Source organism: Trachinotus anak, unplaced genomic scaffold, assembly GCF_046630095.1.
Source record: "Trachinotus anak isolate AG129_WGS33_773 ecotype Australia unplaced genomic scaffold, CSIRO_AGI_Tana_v1 ptg000003l, whole genome shotgun sequence".
In the NCBI taxonomy this organism is placed as follows: Eukaryota; Metazoa; Chordata; class Actinopteri; order Carangiformes; family Carangidae; genus Trachinotus; species Trachinotus anak.
In genome coordinates, this window is record NW_027273854.1 from 16,799,995 (window position 1) to 16,818,688 (window position 18,694).

The 18,694-nt window shown below is 39.2% G+C and overlaps 1 protein-coding gene across 3 annotated transcripts in view; it reads left to right on the forward strand.

Moving 5' to 3' along the window:
• Positions 1-3,045: 3,045 nt before the first annotated feature.
• Positions 3,046-18,694, forward strand: part of prkcbb (protein kinase C, beta b) — a 99,271-nt gene continuing 83,622 nt past the window's right edge. Inside the window, exons 1-4 of one of the 3 annotated variants that reach the window (XM_071474156.1) lie at positions 3,046-3,851; positions 5,627-5,698; positions 7,207-7,672; positions 9,239-9,270. In XM_071474156.1, the coding sequence (XP_071330257.1) occupies positions 7,494-7,672; positions 9,239-9,270 (211 nt within the window). In that variant the 5' untranslated portion in view covers positions 3,046-3,851; positions 5,627-5,698; positions 7,207-7,493. The remainder of the gene's footprint in view (positions 3,852-5,626; positions 5,699-7,206; positions 7,673-9,238; positions 9,271-18,694) is intronic. The other 2 variants (XM_071474153.1, XM_071474154.1) reach the window with 2 other exon arrangements.

The following is an 18,694-nucleotide window of genomic DNA, read 5'->3' on the forward strand; positions in this document are numbered from 1 at the left end:
ATTTTGCTACATCTAAAAGGAAATGAAAGAAAAAAATGCATAAACTCCTCCATAAAGTGAGACACACAGCACTGAGCACCTAATTTCATTCCTTGATGGCTTCTATGTAAGACTTTTGCTAAGTGAGGCAAGTGAAGCTGAATCCAGAACATTTCGAATTTGTATGGGATGGTGTTGTGTTTCACTGTTCTCTTCTAGTAACAGAGTGGCTTTTAGTCACTTTTATTACCACCATAATCTCCATTTTTCAACCCCTTTGAGGAATTCTTTACCTTGAGGTGCTGGAAAGTTTATGACCACTTGCCCCCCTTGAACCCAGTGTATGTTGCATGTCTGGACATGTCTGCAGAGAACCGATAGGGATCAATTAGACTGCAAAAAATCTCTTTCCCAGCACAAGGTTGAGTAGCACTGTTGCATTTCTATATCTATAGTTGTGTGTTGTGTTACTGGGGTTAATTTAGTTTCATTTTGTACACTTACTAGATACTAAACAGACAGTAGTGATTCGTATTGTAATGTTACTTGGTATTGATTTTATTCCATTTTTTTTCTCCATCATTGTGTAGCGAATGACAAAGTTTTGTTGCTGGGAGACAAATGTTGTCAGTGTTCTGGTACAAGAGTTGATCCTGAGATGTGGATCAAGTGTTTTGGTCTCTCAGTGCATTTTGGATGTGAGCTGCATGAAGAGTTTTGAAAACACAAACTCAGCTGGGTAAGTTAACAACTGTAAATAAAATAACAAAAACATGTAATCGGACTGAATACATTTTTAATAGAGTTGAATAATTGAAATTAAAGATTAGTTATTAGTTAATTAAATATGAAAGAAAGTTACCAGAATGGAAAAAATCATCAATACATATTTGACACATATTTTTAGTGTAGTTACAATGGTAAAGCTGAAAATAAAGATACCAATTATTTACACCTTATACTATTTATATATTTATACTTATTTTATTTGTTTGTTTCAGTTCTCCATTTTGTTTTCAAAGGTTTTGTAAACAAGATCTTAAACCATAATATATCAGAAAACAACTATATTTAAATCAAAAAATTCCAGCTTCATCAGTGTCTTTACTGGCTCCATCAGTGTCACTTGTGCAGCTTTTCCAGTGGATAAGTCCAAGGATGAATTTCTTTCTCTGTCTGGCTGTGGAGTGAACAGTGGCCTGACTTTTCTGTGATGGAGAAACCTACAAGCTGCCAAAGGGCTCCAGCTTGACTCTGAAGTGGCTTTTCTTCATAAGTAACTTAATGACTACCTAATGTCACGTGTCTGTTTTCATTAGTGAACGTCTACAGAAGGCATGGTGGCAAGCAAAAATAGATAAGATATGATATCAAATATTTTAAAGATGTTTTTTAAAACTCAATTACAAACTGTTATGATCTGCTTAAATCAGTACAGGTGGCACTGATCCGCACTGAGTCACATCATGTCTGACAGAAGACAAGGCCAGGTCAGCGGTCCAGTCTCAGGTCTACAGCCTTGGTGCTAAAAGGTTTATGTCTCCTGACACCGTACACACGGCTTTCTCTCAGCACTTTGTGCAAAATCATCCCCCAAACTCAATAAGGAAGCTTATCAAGTAGATCATGGAGATGTTGAAATAGTCAGGGTAACAGTTTCCCCACTTCTTCTGTGGCTCTGTCTGCCACCATGTCTACGACAACTATTGATTGTGTACAGTGAAAAAAAAAAGATGAAACTGAATGGAAACAATGTATCTTCATAGCTGATATGAAACGGCTTCACAGAAATCATCTACTAAACACTACAGACTGTAAAGTCTAAATAGTGCCATCTTTTACAGTTCACAGGGTCACATTAACTGTCGAAAATGTAGTACATCCATAGACTGTAAATAAAAAAGAGAAAGAGAAAAGAAAATAAAACAAACCTTTCCTCAATAGGAACACAGACAAAACATCTTTAACTTTTTTCAATGTGAAATTAAAATAAGAAACTGACAGTGAACTGCCTCCATCTGTAGGTTTGATGAACTGAGCTACTTATGGCAACAGTTCATCCACAACTTTGTCAGCAAGCTACTGTGTTAGCTATCTATCTGATTATTATCTGATTATAATCCCAGAAACTCTTATTCAAGTGTCTTGTTCTCTTGTTCTTGTTTATACTCTTTTCCTTCTTCCGACGTTACTGTTTTGCACCAAACACCAGCACAAATTCCTTGTATGTGAAAACATACTTGGCAATTAAACTGATTCTGATTCTAAACATAATTGTAATCAAACTGTTACTATTATGTAAAACAGCTGTCATTTTAGTGTTATCGATTTTCAAAGCAAAGATACAGATCATACTTTCATCATTATAAGTACATTACATTTCAGTAAAAGATGTGGAGGAAAGAAAAAAAAGAAAAAAGATGTGGAATATGAAATACAGAAACATTTTTATCACCAAAATACTAAAAAAAAAAACAGAGCAGTTGAGTAATTTTGAAGTGCTGTAAGACTAATAATTTAAGGTTGAATATGTTTCCATTTATAGGACTGAGAGTTTGATAAGGTACAAAAGCCGAGTGGGCAGCAGAGGGTGAGAGATTTTGTCAGTGTGAACATATGTCTGGGAGCAGGATATACTAGAATGTAACATGAAAAAGAGTCAGCGCTAAAGAATAGTTTGTCTACTTTGAGCCAGCATGACCACAAAGTTGCATATGGACCTGAATAATTACACCCAGCTCTCTTCAATGATAAGAAATAATATACTTTAAATAAAAAAGACAATACCATTTGATAATGTTTATGTAACTGCTAATGGAACTGAATTGGATTTCAGAGCACCGTACTAGACATCTAGAGCATCTGAATATTTGTTCTACCTTGTGTGTGTGTGTGTGTGTGTGTGTTTGTGAGCATCTATGAACTGCACTGCAGTGTACAATTCAATTATATAAAAAAGGTAAAAAAAAAAAAAATAATAATAATCTAAGAACTGAGTCAAGGCTAGCGATCAAAACTCAGTAAAACAATGAACCTAAAGCAGTAGTGTGTGAGTGTATGTGCATGCATTTGTGCAAATGCATTTGTGCGTCAGAGTGTGTCCTTTGCTGTAGTCAGTGGATGACGAAGGAAACAACAGGTTTATATAACGACTCCCTCCCTTTGAGTAAGAAAAAAGAGGAGAGGAAAAAAAAGACCATGGGATTAGAGAGGAAAGATGCTCAGAGACAGAAAGCGGCAGATGATGGAGCACTGAAAAAGAAAATGAGGAGATGAAAATCAGATGAGAAAGAGACAGAGAAGAAAGAGGTGAGCTTTTGGAGGACATTAGGTTTCAGAGAGGACTGTTGAAGAAGGACGAAAGGAGAGAGAGACAGGAGGGGGAGATACACCTGCATTGTGCCGTATTAAATCAACATTACGTATCACATTTTAGTTTGGTAAAAGAAAACTCCACTGCAGAACACTCTTTAATGTTAAACATCCACATACACACTGCATTTCCCAGAATGCTTTTCAACAAATCCCAGAAAATAGGCATAAAGTTATTAAACCGACCTTTCTCAGACCCTCTCTCTGAACATTATGAGTAACACATGCATCTCCTGGCTCCTCACCAGCAGTCTGGTCAACTGGGGCTAATCTTATCGGAGAGGTAACTAGACCTTTCTCACATCAATTTTTTTTATTTATTTTCACAGCAGGGAAAGCACAGGTGAGACAAATAACCTTAACGATGGCCAGGCCATTATTAGTCTAATTAGCTGCACCTGTGATTGCCAAACGAAGCTGCCCACTGTGAGAAAGGTGTACTCGTACTCTACCTCTTCTACAATGGACGCTGTAATGTTGCTGGAAGTTGATGAAAAATGGTGAGTGTCGAAATGTTTAGAAAACCTGTTGTAAATGGAAGTGTGATTTATTGCCATGCTAGCAGCATTTCTCTACGGATAGCAGCATCAGTTAGCTCGTCCACCATTTTGGTTTATGACAAAGTACCCTCAAAGCTACGACATCAGTCTAAGCTGTACTTTGTGCTTCGTGCTCATTAGCAAATATTAGCATGCTAACACACTAAACTAAGATGGCGAACTTGGTAAAAATGATACCTGCTAAACATCAACAGCTTAGCATTGTCATTGCAAGCATGCTGGCATCAGCATTTAGCCTCACACAGCTGTTAGCATAGCTTTAGACTGTTGTTAAAACAGGGACATGATTTTTTAAGTAATACACCAGTAACATACCTGCTCTTATCCACATTGTATCAGACATCCAAGCTGACTTGCCAGCATAGACTCTCGCCCCAGTTCAGTAGCCCTGGGGAATAGTTACATCAGATCCTGTGTATTGATGAAAATGAAAGAGATCAGTGGCTTATGTACAAAATGATGAGTCACTGTGTCACAGTATATACATGTATACACAGGCCCATTCAGGTACTCATGCTGGCAGGGTATTGTTACGTCACTACCAATGTCTCTTGATGTCTGTTACCATTACAAATGAAGCGTTCTTATCATTTTACAGTATGGTGGCTGTCAAGACAGATTATGTAACAATGCAGGTGTGTGTGCCTTTAACATTAGAAGTTGTATGAACGTACAAGTGAGGTAATAGGGACCAGAAAGGTTGAAAAACTGAGATCCTAGCTGGTAGCTAAATCTACAGTAAACCTTGTATTGATGAGTCCAGGAAGGACTGCACACACTGTTATCTGTCCTGCAGCTAAATCAATCTCATCTAGGTCATTCACTACCATCTGACTGCCATGGTGTGTGTGTGTGTGTGTGTGTGTGTGTGTGTGTGTGTGTGTGTGTGTGTGTGTGTGTGTGTGTGTGTGTGTGTGTGTGTGTGAAGTCTGAATTAGTTGGGACTATGGTTTCACTGTCCTAAAATGAGATTCTGTGGCCTAAAACAGGTGGGAGATCAATAGTACTGCTACATCAGTTGTTAATATGTATTGCTTTTCATATTAGTTTTTTTTTGTTTGTTTTAATTTTTCAGCATTAATGTCCTGCTTAGCACTCACTGTAAAAATCATAATCAGTCTCCGTGTCACATATACAACCCACTACTATCTACTATAGTGAGAGATGCAGGTGTTTAAATAGGTTTCCTGACTCTTTCTATGAAGCATCACTTTCACCGATCAAATGACTCAGAGTCATATAATTGATGGGTTTCATTCCAAAAATACCTTAAATGTATCTTGGAAAACTTTGTGACATGAAATTCATCCAACAATCACAGATGATGATCCTCCAAAATCCTTTTGAAAGCAAAAGTCTTAAGATGAGTCAGAACTCAGCAACTGTGCTTGCTTTCAATGCCAGCACTCAGACTGTAAATGACTAGAGTCTGTGCTCTTTCCTTTCCCAAATGTTGATATTTGTTTTTGGAAATGAACACGTCAGTTCTAAATCCTGAGTAATTTCTTGTGTTTACTGTTGAATGTATATAATATCGGTGATGTAGGAAATGACATTTATTCATACTGAAACTTAGATAACTTAACAAATAAAATGCAATCCTAAAGTGTAATATATAACATGTAATAAAATATTTTTACACGTAAAAAATCAATAGGTAAGCAGTTTGAGAATATATAACGGACATTTCACACAGAACTGAAATGTGCTTTCAGAATGAAGTCCTTGACAAAATCTGCAGATGGAGGTCTGTGGTAATGCAGCCGAGTTTGGAGGTCTGCAACAAGGTAAAAGCTGTCACAATTTTAACCACTTGAATAACAATCAGTTTTTGACCTTGAATGTTGAAAACACGAACTCACAAGTTCCATTTGAAGGCAGGGTTACATAATACAATGATATACAAACAACATAAACTGATCAGCTCTCAGAGAAATTGTCTTAATGTAATCATGATGCATCTATCCCTTCGTAGCTTTGAGTGTATCAGACCATTTTGGACAATGTTAGAAATCAATGATCAGGACTACCTTATGACAGTAGCTACAGAGTTTTTATGCACAACCCTATCTCTTACTTAAATTACTTAAAGGACAGATTGTTTGATCATAACTCAGTAGGCCCTATTGACATGTACTGTATGTACATCAAAGCAGTTTGATGCAATTGTAATATTCAGGATTACCCAAAATCAGATTATTTGATTCATAAACAGTTTCTTATTTCATTTTCTATCATCCAGACCTCCAACCTAAACCAATAGGTCGCTTGTTAATACCCCTAGATACAACTCAAAAGAGCGCAACAGCAGCAGGCATACTGGACCTCCGTCACCAATGTCAACAATAATAAACATGTGGCCAAGGTTGTGGAAGAGTTATGTTGTGGTTAGGTTTGGGCACAAAAACTACTTGATTAGATTTACCAAATGATGATGGTTTGGGTAAACATATGTACTTCCATATAAACATATGTACATTAGACGACCTTCATCATTATAGTTGCAATACATGAGGTTAAGGTTGTGCAACAGTCATGGATAAAAGAAATGATTTCACACAGGAAATAAACAAATGGTCTCTTGTGTCAAAGTCCTGCGTCTTGTCAAACCATCCATCCATCCCAACCTCCTCCCAATGCAGATTTTATTGCTTTTTATATAACGTCACTGGACTTCCTCCTTTGTTCCTGTCTGTAATACTATGGCTGCAAGAGGACATCGAACAATAAAACCTTTGGTATCTGTGGGTTGTATAAGTTGCTGCACAGACAGCATATGGGGTTGTCTTTTCCAGTCTTCCTGATATATAGCAAATCAGTATCACTGTAGGCTAAAACACAGAGGATTTCATCTATATCACCTACTCCAATTTGAAGGCAAAATAAACTCACTTTTGGCATTCACAAAAACAGATGATCCTCAGATTAGTACTTTTAGTCTTATCATGACCTTTAGCATGACATGGGAAATTAAATAAGACTATTCCTTTTTCATATTACGCATTGTGTTTGAATATTTAATAGACAAAAGCATCCATCTGCTTTGTGAATACCTGGTAACCTATTTTAAACTCATATTTTAGTCACATTTGATAAACTCCATAGTTAGCTTAGGGAGAAATAAATGATATTTTACAGTTCAGACTCTCAAAATAATTCTTCCTTAAATGTCAAGGTAAAGTAAGCAAGTTAAATCTCTCTCTCTCTCGCCACCCCCCGTCTCTCGCTCTCTCTCTCTCTCGCTCTTTCTCTCTCTCTCGCTCCCCCCATCTCTCTCTCTCTCTCTCTCTCTCAGCGACTCTCGGAGCGCTCAGAAGAAAACGAGGAAGCGGGGTGTGCTCAGCGCAGCGGCCGCTCCGTCCACTCCCCAGAAGGACAAGATAACCAAAAACCCAAACAAACTCCCGACAACCAACCGACCAGCCAACCAACCAACCGGCGGACAGCGCAGCTCTGAACTCCTCCACTCGGACCACCCCACCAGAAACCACCTGTGCCGCCTCAGAACAACCTGTGTTGGGCACCAACAACTTGCGTTGGTTTATTTAAAGTTAAAAACAAATTGAGGCAGACGGTCGGAGCATGGCGGACTCGTCGGCGGCCAACAGCGACGGGGAGGACGGACCCCGCGAGCCCGTGCGGGGCTTCGCGCGCCAGGGCGCCCTCCGCCAGAAGAACGTGCACGAGGTGAAGGACCACAAGTTCATCGCGCGCTTCTTCAAGCAGCCCACGTTCTGCAGCCACTGCACCGACTTCATCTGGTGAGGGAGCCCGCAGCAGGGACCGGCGCCCGTCAGCTTAGGGCCGCTGTCCAGGCTGCCACAGAGAGAGAGGAGTGGTATAAAAGCCTTTATAGACGTAGGAGGGTGGAACAAGGGAGCCCTTTAGTAGTGTAGTCTGATTCATAATTCAGTGAATAGGTTGAATGAGAAAAGCTAAGTGAAAAAGAGATGAAAAAGACAAAATGGCTGTAGACTCCAGTGTTTGATAGTATTACATCATTAAGTTACAGCAGCAATAAAAAAGTGGGAAGGCTGCGATGGTTGCACAGTTTTCTCAAAATAAACATTGATTTCATGCTTATTCTTGCACTTGTTGATGCTATATGTGTGAGGTAGGGCAGAAGGGAAGACAGATATGTGGGCAGCGCCGGTAAAAAAAGAAATAGCTGCAGACCATTGTTTGATGGTATTAAGTAGGCAGAGGAATTGAGAGAGGGTGAGAAACAGTGAAACATGTTCTCCAAAAGCAGAACAGAGCAACGAACTGCAGCCAGAAGGAATAACCTGAGTGGTAACAATGTGTTTCACATTGGTCAAACACTGTCACCACTGCTCACACAACTTCAGCAGTGCTCCTCCTGCTCCTTCTCCTCCTCCCTTTCCCTTCATTTTCTCCTCTCAATTACCTGTGCAGACGTGTCACCATGCAGCCCACCGGGGTTTACTAGACAGTGATACAGCCCTGCGCTCAGATTATTAAATTAGTTTCCGTGTCTAGGTTGGCCTAATTTATCCCGTTTATTATTATCTGTGCTTTGCACTATTCCCAATACAACCATTATTTAATTCCTGTGACGGGCTTTTTAATTTGTGAATTGCTAAATGATTTGACCTAGAAGATTGTGTGTGTTGATGGGAGTGAAATGGAATGGTCTCAGTGGTTGTAAATATCCCTAAACAGAGGAACACTGTGCAACCTTTGTAACTGATCGACCTGTTAGAATATTTATGTATCTATCTATCTATCTGGGTCAATACGCATAATGACAAAGAACAATGAGAACACTGAGTGATTTCTTACCCTGAGAGATTATCTATTTGTAGCTACAATATGAAAATGAGCAGGGCTGAGTGTGTGTTTGCATGTGTGTGTGTCTGTGTGTGTGTGTGCACCTGCAGGCATTCTCCATACCTTTGACTAGGTGTGGTTGACCTTATTGTTGCCCTGGGGCTGCTGCAGTCCTGCCCAACACAACAGTTGGTGTCAGTGTGCGAGTGAGTGTGTTTGTGGACCTAAGTTGACCTCAGGACATGAACTGTACTGTTCATACAATAATTGAATTTCCTTGCTGCTTGCATACCTTGGTGTGTGAGTGCTAGTGTGTATTTAATTTGTGCTCTTTGGGTGGAAAGCTTTAGCGCGGCTCAAAAATGGCAGACAGTATTTGACATTTGCCATCATGCAAATGTCTTGAGGCAAAGAGAGGGGGTTTCAGAATTCTTCTCTCAAGCTTTTTTTTCCTGTTTGTGTGTGTGTGTGTTTGTGTATACACGTCTGTGCTTGAACAACGTTCAACCTGTTTTCTGTGTATGTTCTCTCCACAGGGGTTTTGGCAAGCAGGGATTCCAGTGTCAGGGTAGGTGGATTAAATGCACACACACACACAAATACACACATTGGCAAATGATTGGATGTTAACTTTGTTGGCCCCACTTTCTTTCATTGTTTTGTTTCTCTTTTCTTTTTAGCACTTTCATTTCAAGGTTCAGATTGAAAGATCAATGTTATACTTCATCTCTATAATCCTTTTTTTATTCTTCCTGTCTTTCTCACTTTTTATCCCCTTCCACTACCTGCTTTTCTTTCTATTTTCTTTACTTCTTTCTTTCTAGCCCATTTTATCTTTCTTCTTTTCTTCTTTACTTTTCTTCAGAGTGCTCAAGTGAACACTGAGTTTCTGAGCACTTGTTTTTGATTCAGAAGTCCCCGATTCATTCACAAAGACACAGGACCAGCAACATGTTTTAAATTTCACTTGTTTTGACAGTGACTGCATTTTGTAAAAAATAAGGGCATGTCAATTCCATTATTATTCTTTGTGATTTGAATGGAACAAAGAGCAATGTTATGAAAGCTTTTACTACAGACTGATGTAAAAAATGCTGATAAACAGAAATATTGAACAAAAGGTTTCAGTTGTCCTTAAAGATTGGTGGGAAACATTATAGGCAGGTCCTGAAGTGGAGGCAGAACTTTGGCACTTGATTCATAAAGTGAAACATACTGTAGGTCTAGATTTAGTTATGTATAACAGGAAGGTGACCAAGGCTCAGGAAATAAATAAATATCATATTTGTAATGCCCACATTCTGTTCATTGACACAAATACTCACAGCTGTATCATCAAAAAAGTATTTAAAAAAATGAAAAAAAAAACAAGGCTTTTTTTTTAGACATTTTGTCACAGTAGGAAAAACACAGGTGTTACTAATAACATGATCAATGGCTCTGTTATTTTCAAGTGTACCAGTGAGTCATGACAGGGTGGCAGTGAGGCAGGAACTTGAAGCTGCTAAATGGAATTCGGCCATAATTAGTCTTGTTACTTCCTACTGTGAACTGTCAAAGTCTGCTGTGAAAGAGGGTTGCTGTATGCATAAAAACTTTTAGAGATAAGTGAGCAAGAAATGATGATAAAGTTATGGGTAAGGTTTGTTCATTTTATCTCCAGTTCATCAACAAAGATATAGCATTCACTTCCTGCAATGACGAAGTGTAGCAAGACATCTGATTTTGTGGGTCTCGAAAGCTAATGAAACTTATTAGTAGTGTAGTGTTTAGCATGTTTTGAGACCCTGCTTACCAGTAAAACTTGGTCTCAAAAGAACATGTGAACAAAACGTAAAACTGTCCAAAAACCCAAGGGAAAAATCCAACTGTTGAGCATTATTTAAGGCTATGTAAAAGACTTTCCCTCTGTGTTTCTGTGTTATGTAACCTTGAGATGGTCATGTTAAATAAATACAAATTTAGGTGAGGAAAAGGTTCGGATCCAGTTTGCTACTTTGCTCTTTTTGCTCTCCTCTCCTCTGCCCCTCTCTCCCTATATTGTAGTTTGTTCATCATCAGTAGAGACAAATTCAGCTTTGCTATAGGGAATGACATAAACTACCAGAGAATCATATCTAGCTGACAAAAATGTGGAGGTGCTTAAAGCTTTTGTGCTTTTTTTTCAATTTGCTTGAAGTCTATGTTTTCTCCATTTGTATTAACAGCCAACTAGATGTCCAAGGATTTTCATGTCTCCTAGCAACAGTGAAACATTCAGATGCAACTGTCTATATGCTGAAGGATGGAAGAAAAGCTGTTCAATACAGCAGCGGGTTAGCTGGTAATTAGCCTATATGGATATGTATTAGGTCAATAGTGTCCTTTAGAGGATGCATCTGCTGCACCATAGGGGCCCTGAGGCCTCTGGAGAGGAAGGGGTGTGTTGCAGGTCTGGGGGGGGGGCACCAATGCACTGTATGTTTGAGCTTGTACGTGCGTGAATGAGTGACTTAGCACTTATCAACAGTTTGTATTTACCTTCTTGCATCAGGTGTGTGTGTTTGTGTGTATGTCCTGAGGTACTCTTTCACTTATTCGTCTTCCTGAAGCAGGGTATCACTTCCCCAGAGCTCACGTCTGCAAGGTCACACACACACACACACACACACACACACGCACACACACACACGCACACACAAACACCCACATACACACATACACACACACACACACACACACACACACACACACACACACACACTCACACACACTTAGAGGGAAGTGAGAGATCAGTGTTTGGGTGTGCGTTATCTCTCAGCTTCACATAGTTGTGTTTGTTTGACAGTCACATAGTTTTTACAGAACTTAATGGATGCTGTTTATGTGTATGCAGCATAATTTACTCTGCTGTATGATTTCACAGGTTTATCATGGTGCAGTTTTGAGTTTAAATTAAAAGAATCTTTTATTTTTTATTTTTGATGTTACTTTATGAATCATCCAAACATAATGTGAGGGACACAGTGTTTATGGTCAGCATGTTTACATGGATTTCAAAGAAAGGTCAAGCCATCAATAAGATCTGGCAGGTTGTGTATCCTACAACACCTCTGTCAATGGTGAGTTAATCAGCAGTTTGAAACCTGAGTGAACAAATCAGTGCCATTACTGTCTTACATGGTGTCTGTGGATTGATTGTGCGCTCATTACCTGAATCTGATCTTCTCCCTGTTGTCATATTTCACTGATCACACTCCAGTGAAATTTTTTGTCTCTTACCGCTCCTCACCTTAGTAATCTAGTATCATAGAGTTTTGTAGCTTTGACCTTTGATCCCTACGTTTTGGTTGCTTTAACTGTTGGTGATCTGAAAGAAGACATATTTCTTTTAGCATTTCATCATACTGCAACTTAACTAAACATCTACACTTTAAATGTATTGTGCTTGAATTATTCTGATACAAGTTTTGGCCCAAGTTCCCACATGATGGTTGAGGTCATAATGATAACATTTATATAAATGATGTACAGGGATGATTATGGTTTTGTAAATGTTGTTCAACTGCTTGTTTATTGCTCTTGTTGGCCTGAATAGTTGTAGATAGGTTCAACAAAGAATTAAATAGCAGCATTTGACAATGTGACATTTGTTCCTCCTGGTTTTCATTCTGGCTTCTCATGAGTGAAAAAACAAAGTTAGATTTGGATATGCAGTATTTTTCTTTGCTTTTTGGAAACTAAATGAAGAGAAGTAAATTGTAATCTTTGCTGTTGGTGTCTACAGTTTAGGGTACCTTACTTTGCTGTAAACTTTAAAAGTTAACATTTCATGGTGGTACAGGTCCTGCCGTCTGCATTTGTATTGTGTCAGTCTAACCAAATGTAGATTCAGCAGCGACAAGAAGGATACTTGGAGCAAGATGGAGTACTCAGTGCCCCGAACAGCAGCCTGTAACAGGTTTCAGAAAGCGGCACAGGCAGTCAGCAACGGTTTGTGGTAGTTATACATGCCCAAGAAGCATGTAGTGTAGATAGTAATGTGTTGTCATTTACTGACAGTCAGCTGGTGTGATACATATAACTTCGAAGTCATTGAACTGTCTTATTGGAGTTAAGCAATAATTAAACTTTCCATCACACACCAGTGAGTGTATGCTGTTAACATGCTGGTTCACTTTTACTTTTAAGTTTTCGTGGTAGAAAAACAACATTGACAACAAGAAATTCTCACACCATTTCGGCAGCATAACCCACTGCTCCTCTGTCCATCTGTGTGCTCAGTGTGTGGGAATCTAACTGACATAAAGTTAACTACAGCCACAACTATATAACTATAAAAAACAACACTTTAAATGACCAACTTTGAAGCTTACAGGGGGTGAGCTGTAGATACTGAAATAGAAATCATTAGAGAACTCACATTCACTCGCCTGGCCATCCAATCTACAACTTCATTTTCATCAGTGTTTTGTTACTGATGGGAAAAATAATAACATAAATAAACGATGAATAAAAAAGGAAGACAAACCCAGAAGTGCGGTGGTGTGTGCAGCCTATTACCACAAATACAGGCCTTGAGGCTGGTTGGGTTTTGCATATTGTGTAACTCCATATACCGTACTGCTGGTTGGAGCAGCTCATTGCCTCAGTGTTGTTGCTGTAAACAATAAACTGTAATGCCTCAGTGGGATTCTGCTTTTTAGTTTTCCATACACTAGAAACAGTGTGGGACTCAAAGAGCGGTAGCAGCTTGTATTACGTAATGTAGTGTTTCTAAGAAGTGTGTGTGTGTGTGTGTGTGTGAGTTTTGAGCATATATTATGCTTCTTCATGTTAGGAGTTTGTGTGAGTGTGTGCATGTGGTCCATGCTCCATTTAATGACCTGGTGAGTACTTATTTCCTTAATGGCTGCTTTTGCAGATCTGTGTGTGCTCTACTGCTTCCATGTCATTGGTTTTGTGTCTGTGTGTTTATGCACACGTTCCTAAGTGAGTGTGTTAATAATGAGTTGGAGCAAATTATCCCTTTAGAGAGCTTGAGGGGAAGGGATTGGAGGGTGGGAGGGTGATGGTGGCAGGAAGTTTAAGAAACATTACAAATCGGGGAATAAGGAATGAAATAGGGAAAATCAGTTGGCAAAAAGATGAAAAACAAGGATGGTGAGATGAGAGATAAGAAAGGTGGGGGTTAGAGGAAGATAGAAAAGTGGGGGTGGAATTCATAGAGGAAAGAGGCAGGGACAAAAGGGGGAGAAAGCGAGTGGGAAGGACGTAGGAAGAAGAGAAGGATTACATTTGCTTTCCTTGAAAGTTCCAATGATAGTAGCTCATTGCAAGCAAAGGGAAAAACAGAAGGATAAAAGACATGTTACATGTCTGTGGGGAGAGTAACAAAAAAGTGATATTTTTTCAGCAGTCTTGTAATATGATGAATATGAAACAGAGAGCACATTCTGTACAATATGTAGAAAACAGGGAAGAGAGCGGAGCCTAGACTCGAAAAAAGAAGAACTGATAAAGATTGAGGAAGGATAGATCATGGCAGAAATAGAAGAGATGCATGCTACAATAAGTTCTCCATAATGTATTCAATCCACCATTCTGTTCAGCATCCTAAATGTAATCCTTTTATAGTGTATATGAGGTCTTGGGCATGCTGTAACATGCTGTGCAGATAAATCCCAGTGCATTTTTTGCAGTCTGTATAATTTAAAAGAATTTGATCATGTTGTGGATCGAGAGGATTGCACAAAAATCGAGTGGTCTGTTCAGTTACATTCTGTATATTCTAAAAACTAGAATAAATTAAACAAGGCAGATGGTTGAAAATGAGTGAGAAAGGTATGCAGGAATGACACTCCAGCAGAGAAGTGGTGGGTGAGATTTTTCTGCCAGGCAGAGGAGATAATGGACAGGGAAGAAGAGGTAGAAAAGAGGCGAGAGATGGAGGGAGAGATTAAATGGTGTAGGCATGGAGTGTTGATTGTGCCTAAAAGAAGCCATAAAGCGTTGTTTGCTGCAGCTATTAGGACACTTTCAAAGAAAAAATATATGTATTTATAAAAAGCATCTTATCAATCTTCCCTTTGACTGATGGTGTCTTTTGTGTTCAGGTTTAATCGGGTGTCTCTCGCTTTCACCAGCAAACATCAAGCTGCAGTTGGGCATGGTGCCCACAGTTCCTCTGGATTCATATAATATGTTTTCTGCCTTTTCATGAGCTTACTCAGGTTCAAATGAGTTAGTGAACATTTGCAAACACTGGTGTCTGTTGGCGGTGCTGAACGAAGCTCAGGTGCTTCTGCAACTCCAACCTGTGTGGGTGGGAGGTCTCCGGATCCAAAACCTCCCTCCCACACACACAAACACACACACACACACACACACACACACACACACACACACACACACACACACACACACACACACACACACACACACACACACACACACAGACTTGATGTTGAGGTGTATCATTGAGCAAAGAGAAATGGTTAAAAAGCTATCTGACTCTGTCATCCAGTCTTTTGTTTTTCCACCTCCTCTGAGTTCTTTGTTTCCCCGATTTCTTTTGACCTACAACTTTTGATCCTACGCTCTTTTTTTCTGCTTTTCTCTCTCCTCCCTCATCATCCACCTTTCTGTTCTCTTCCCCCTTTCTTCCAGCTTTCTTTTCTCTGCCTATTAGCCCCTCTTCATAACCCTCCTCCTTCTCTTTTTCCCCATATTTCTCTGTTTCTCTCCCTCCTTGTGTCTCTTGGTTCCCCCTCTCTCCTCCTTCAGCCATTCCTCCAGCTTCCCACTTCTCCCGCCATCTCTTTTTCTATCTCCCCCCTTTCTCTCCAGTGGCTGTGTGTTGGAAACTGTGGGCTTTGATGCTTTTATAAATAGCCTAAGTGTTCCACTGAGAGTACCACCAAATGGGATGGATGGATGGATAGATGGATGGGGGAGTGGAGTGGGGGATGTATGAGAAGGGAGGGCTGAGTGTGTAGGTGTGAAGGGAGAACATTGGAAAGCACCGGAAAAAAAGCAAGGATTAAAAAGCGACAGAGGCAGATAGAGGTGTTTATTGAGATAACAGACAGCATTGATTGGAGAATAAAGATGTAATACTCTGGGGTTATGAGTCCTGTGGCTTTTGATTAGTAATATTAATTAAAATATTCAGCTTTTCTCTTGTTATATGAAATAAATGCATAGTATTGCATCAGAGATCTACCATTAGAAGACAATTGTAAAAAATTTAGATTTTGGAATATTTGATTTTTCTTTCTTTCTTCCTCTCATTCGTTCTTTCTTTCTTTCTTTCTTTCTTGTAGCCTTAGTCACCTTGTTAAAAAAAGTATATATTATTGGGATGTTTTAGGACATTTCAATTCAGTTTCAATTCAGAAGCTCAGACATCTTCTGTCTATATCACACACTGGTCAGTGTCATTACCCCACCATGATGAAGGTTGATTAAAAATTATGTGAAATCATTTTATAAAACCCACAGTGAAAATGTGTCCTTAGATTGTCTGTTTCTATGTTGAGGAGTATTTGATAATAGTAATATTTTGTCAAAAAGGAAGAAGGGGCTTGCTGGACACCAGGAAAAAAAAGAAAATTAATAGATATTTCTGGAAGCATTTATCTGGTGGTGAAAGAGTGAGCTGTGCATTTCACATCTGCTTCATCAGGCTTGGTTGGCAATCAGAAGAACACCACATCATAGGTGTGATATGGCGGGCTTAAAAAAGTGTGAGGAGTGTGAGACCCCAGGTTGTGTGGTGTAACATTAGTGTGGCATTTTAATTAATTAATAATTTTACAGTTTTTATTGTCACATGGTCGTACTGCTGTTTTTGAGGTCTCTCCACAGAAAACAGTAAATGCTTCAGATTTTTTCTCTATAACAGTGACATCTAAGTTAAACAAGTCTAGAGTCATGCTAGCGGTTTTGTGAGGCTGTACTTTGGCACAGGAGCTCTTTAAGCTAACACATTCAATAATTATGTTACTAGAATGTTGTTTCACCGTCTTGTTATAGTACGTTGGCCTGCTATTTAGTACCAAACAACAAGTACAGCTGAGGCTGAGGCTGGGAATGTCATCAGCTTTGTAGGTGTTTGGTCACAAAACAAATATTGGACAAATTGAAGTGATGGCTACAGATGAAAGGTCAGATGATTACAATTTATCCTAAGAGAGACACGGTACAAAAATTCATGGCAGTCCCTCCAAGAACAAGCAATGGTGTGGCCGGCTGACAAAGATTGCCATATGTATACCCATTATACTACATGATGGCTAAAAATACCAGTATCGGTATTTCTATTGGTAAATGTAAACCATGCAAATCTTACTGTAGTAGTACAACCTCTGATGCATTATATGAGTTCTTTAAGTCAGTATCCTGATTATTGTCAGTAAAGGAGGTAACCAGGTCCAAACAGCTTGATCATTTTCAACAGTTCATGTTATATAACACCGCTGTGTAGTCTGTCATGCCAACTGTTGTAGTGCATATAACAGAACTGTTATTGAGCCTCAGTCAGCTTATTGATAGAGCCAAAAATATTGTAGCATTATAGTGTATTGATTTTTCCCTCAGTGCCCTGGTGCTTTTCAGACACAACAAACTTGCATCCTAAACAGCTTTTGCTCATGGCACACAAGAACATAATATGAATCATATGTTTAAGGAGGGAAGGCGCACTCTGATTATTGCTAGTAGAGAGAATGATTCCATGTAGGTTTTATTAAAATGAGTTTTGAATTTTATGTTGACTGCTGCACCCATTGAAAGCTCTAGATAAGAGCATTAGCTGATTCTGTACAGCATTAATGTAAATGTGATGCAAGGGCAGCAACCCAAATTTAATTCATTCTGACAGAATTAAGCAGTGCAGCCAAAAGAGTTAAAACATTGTCAGTGAAAATGCCACAAACAGAAAAACAACAAATTAACTAATTCAGTAATATTGTAGTCAGGGAGGAATATGAATGTAAAATTAAACAGGTTGCTCTTTAGTTTTTATCAGATTTTCAGCTTTCAGTGAACATACATGCATGTAAACTGATACTCTGTTGTGGCTTTGTTTATAGTAATAGTTTTTCTGACAGTCATTTTACAGTAACACCCAGTGTGTTTCCTCCCCCAACTGCTTCCTCTTCTCAATTTAATGTGGAGGGTGTTAAGGACTGATGTGTGTCTCTGTGTCTGTGCGTGTTTATGCATATATGTCTATAACTAATCATACAGAGAGAATGTAAAGCTCATCAGTGGTGGCTATCTGATGCATCTGCATGTGTGTTGTTTCATAGGTGTGTGTGTGTGTGTGTGTGTGTGTGTGTGTGTGTGTGTGTGTGTGCGTGTGTGTGTGTGTGTGTGTGTGTGTGTGTGTGTGTGTGTGAGTGACAAAGTCTAATTTTACTTGTCAGTTAAGCCAGCTCCTTTTTGCTCTGATATACTTTCACACATCTGAAGACTCTAACAACTGAGTGTGTGTGTGTGTGTGTGTGTGTGTGTGTGTTGCTACTCACTTTCTGCTACAGATTGACAGATAATCTCCTTCAGGGCTTGGTTGTCCTTGCTGCTGACATTCGCAGCAATCGTACACCCGTTGCCACGGTGACACCTTGGAGACATATTGGGACAGATCAGACAGCCAATGTGGGTCAAGCTTGTTTGACATCACAGCCTACACACACACAAACAGAAACAGACTGGACACCAGTAACCGGTTATTCCTCTTCACGTCAACAAAATAAGTGTAAAATGGAAATGATCACTTCGCCTGTTTGAAGGGAAGACACTATCACAACTGATGCTGTCACATGACCTGTTAAACTTGTGAACTTGAAAAGCAGATGAAGAGTCTACTTCTTAATTTAACATGTCAACTGACATTAGTATAGCTGAGGCTAATATTAATGGCATTAGTTTTTAATGTATTTGATAATAAATCAAGTAGTTGGATTAAATTGAAATATTGACTGATGATGGTGCAAGATGAAAAGTGA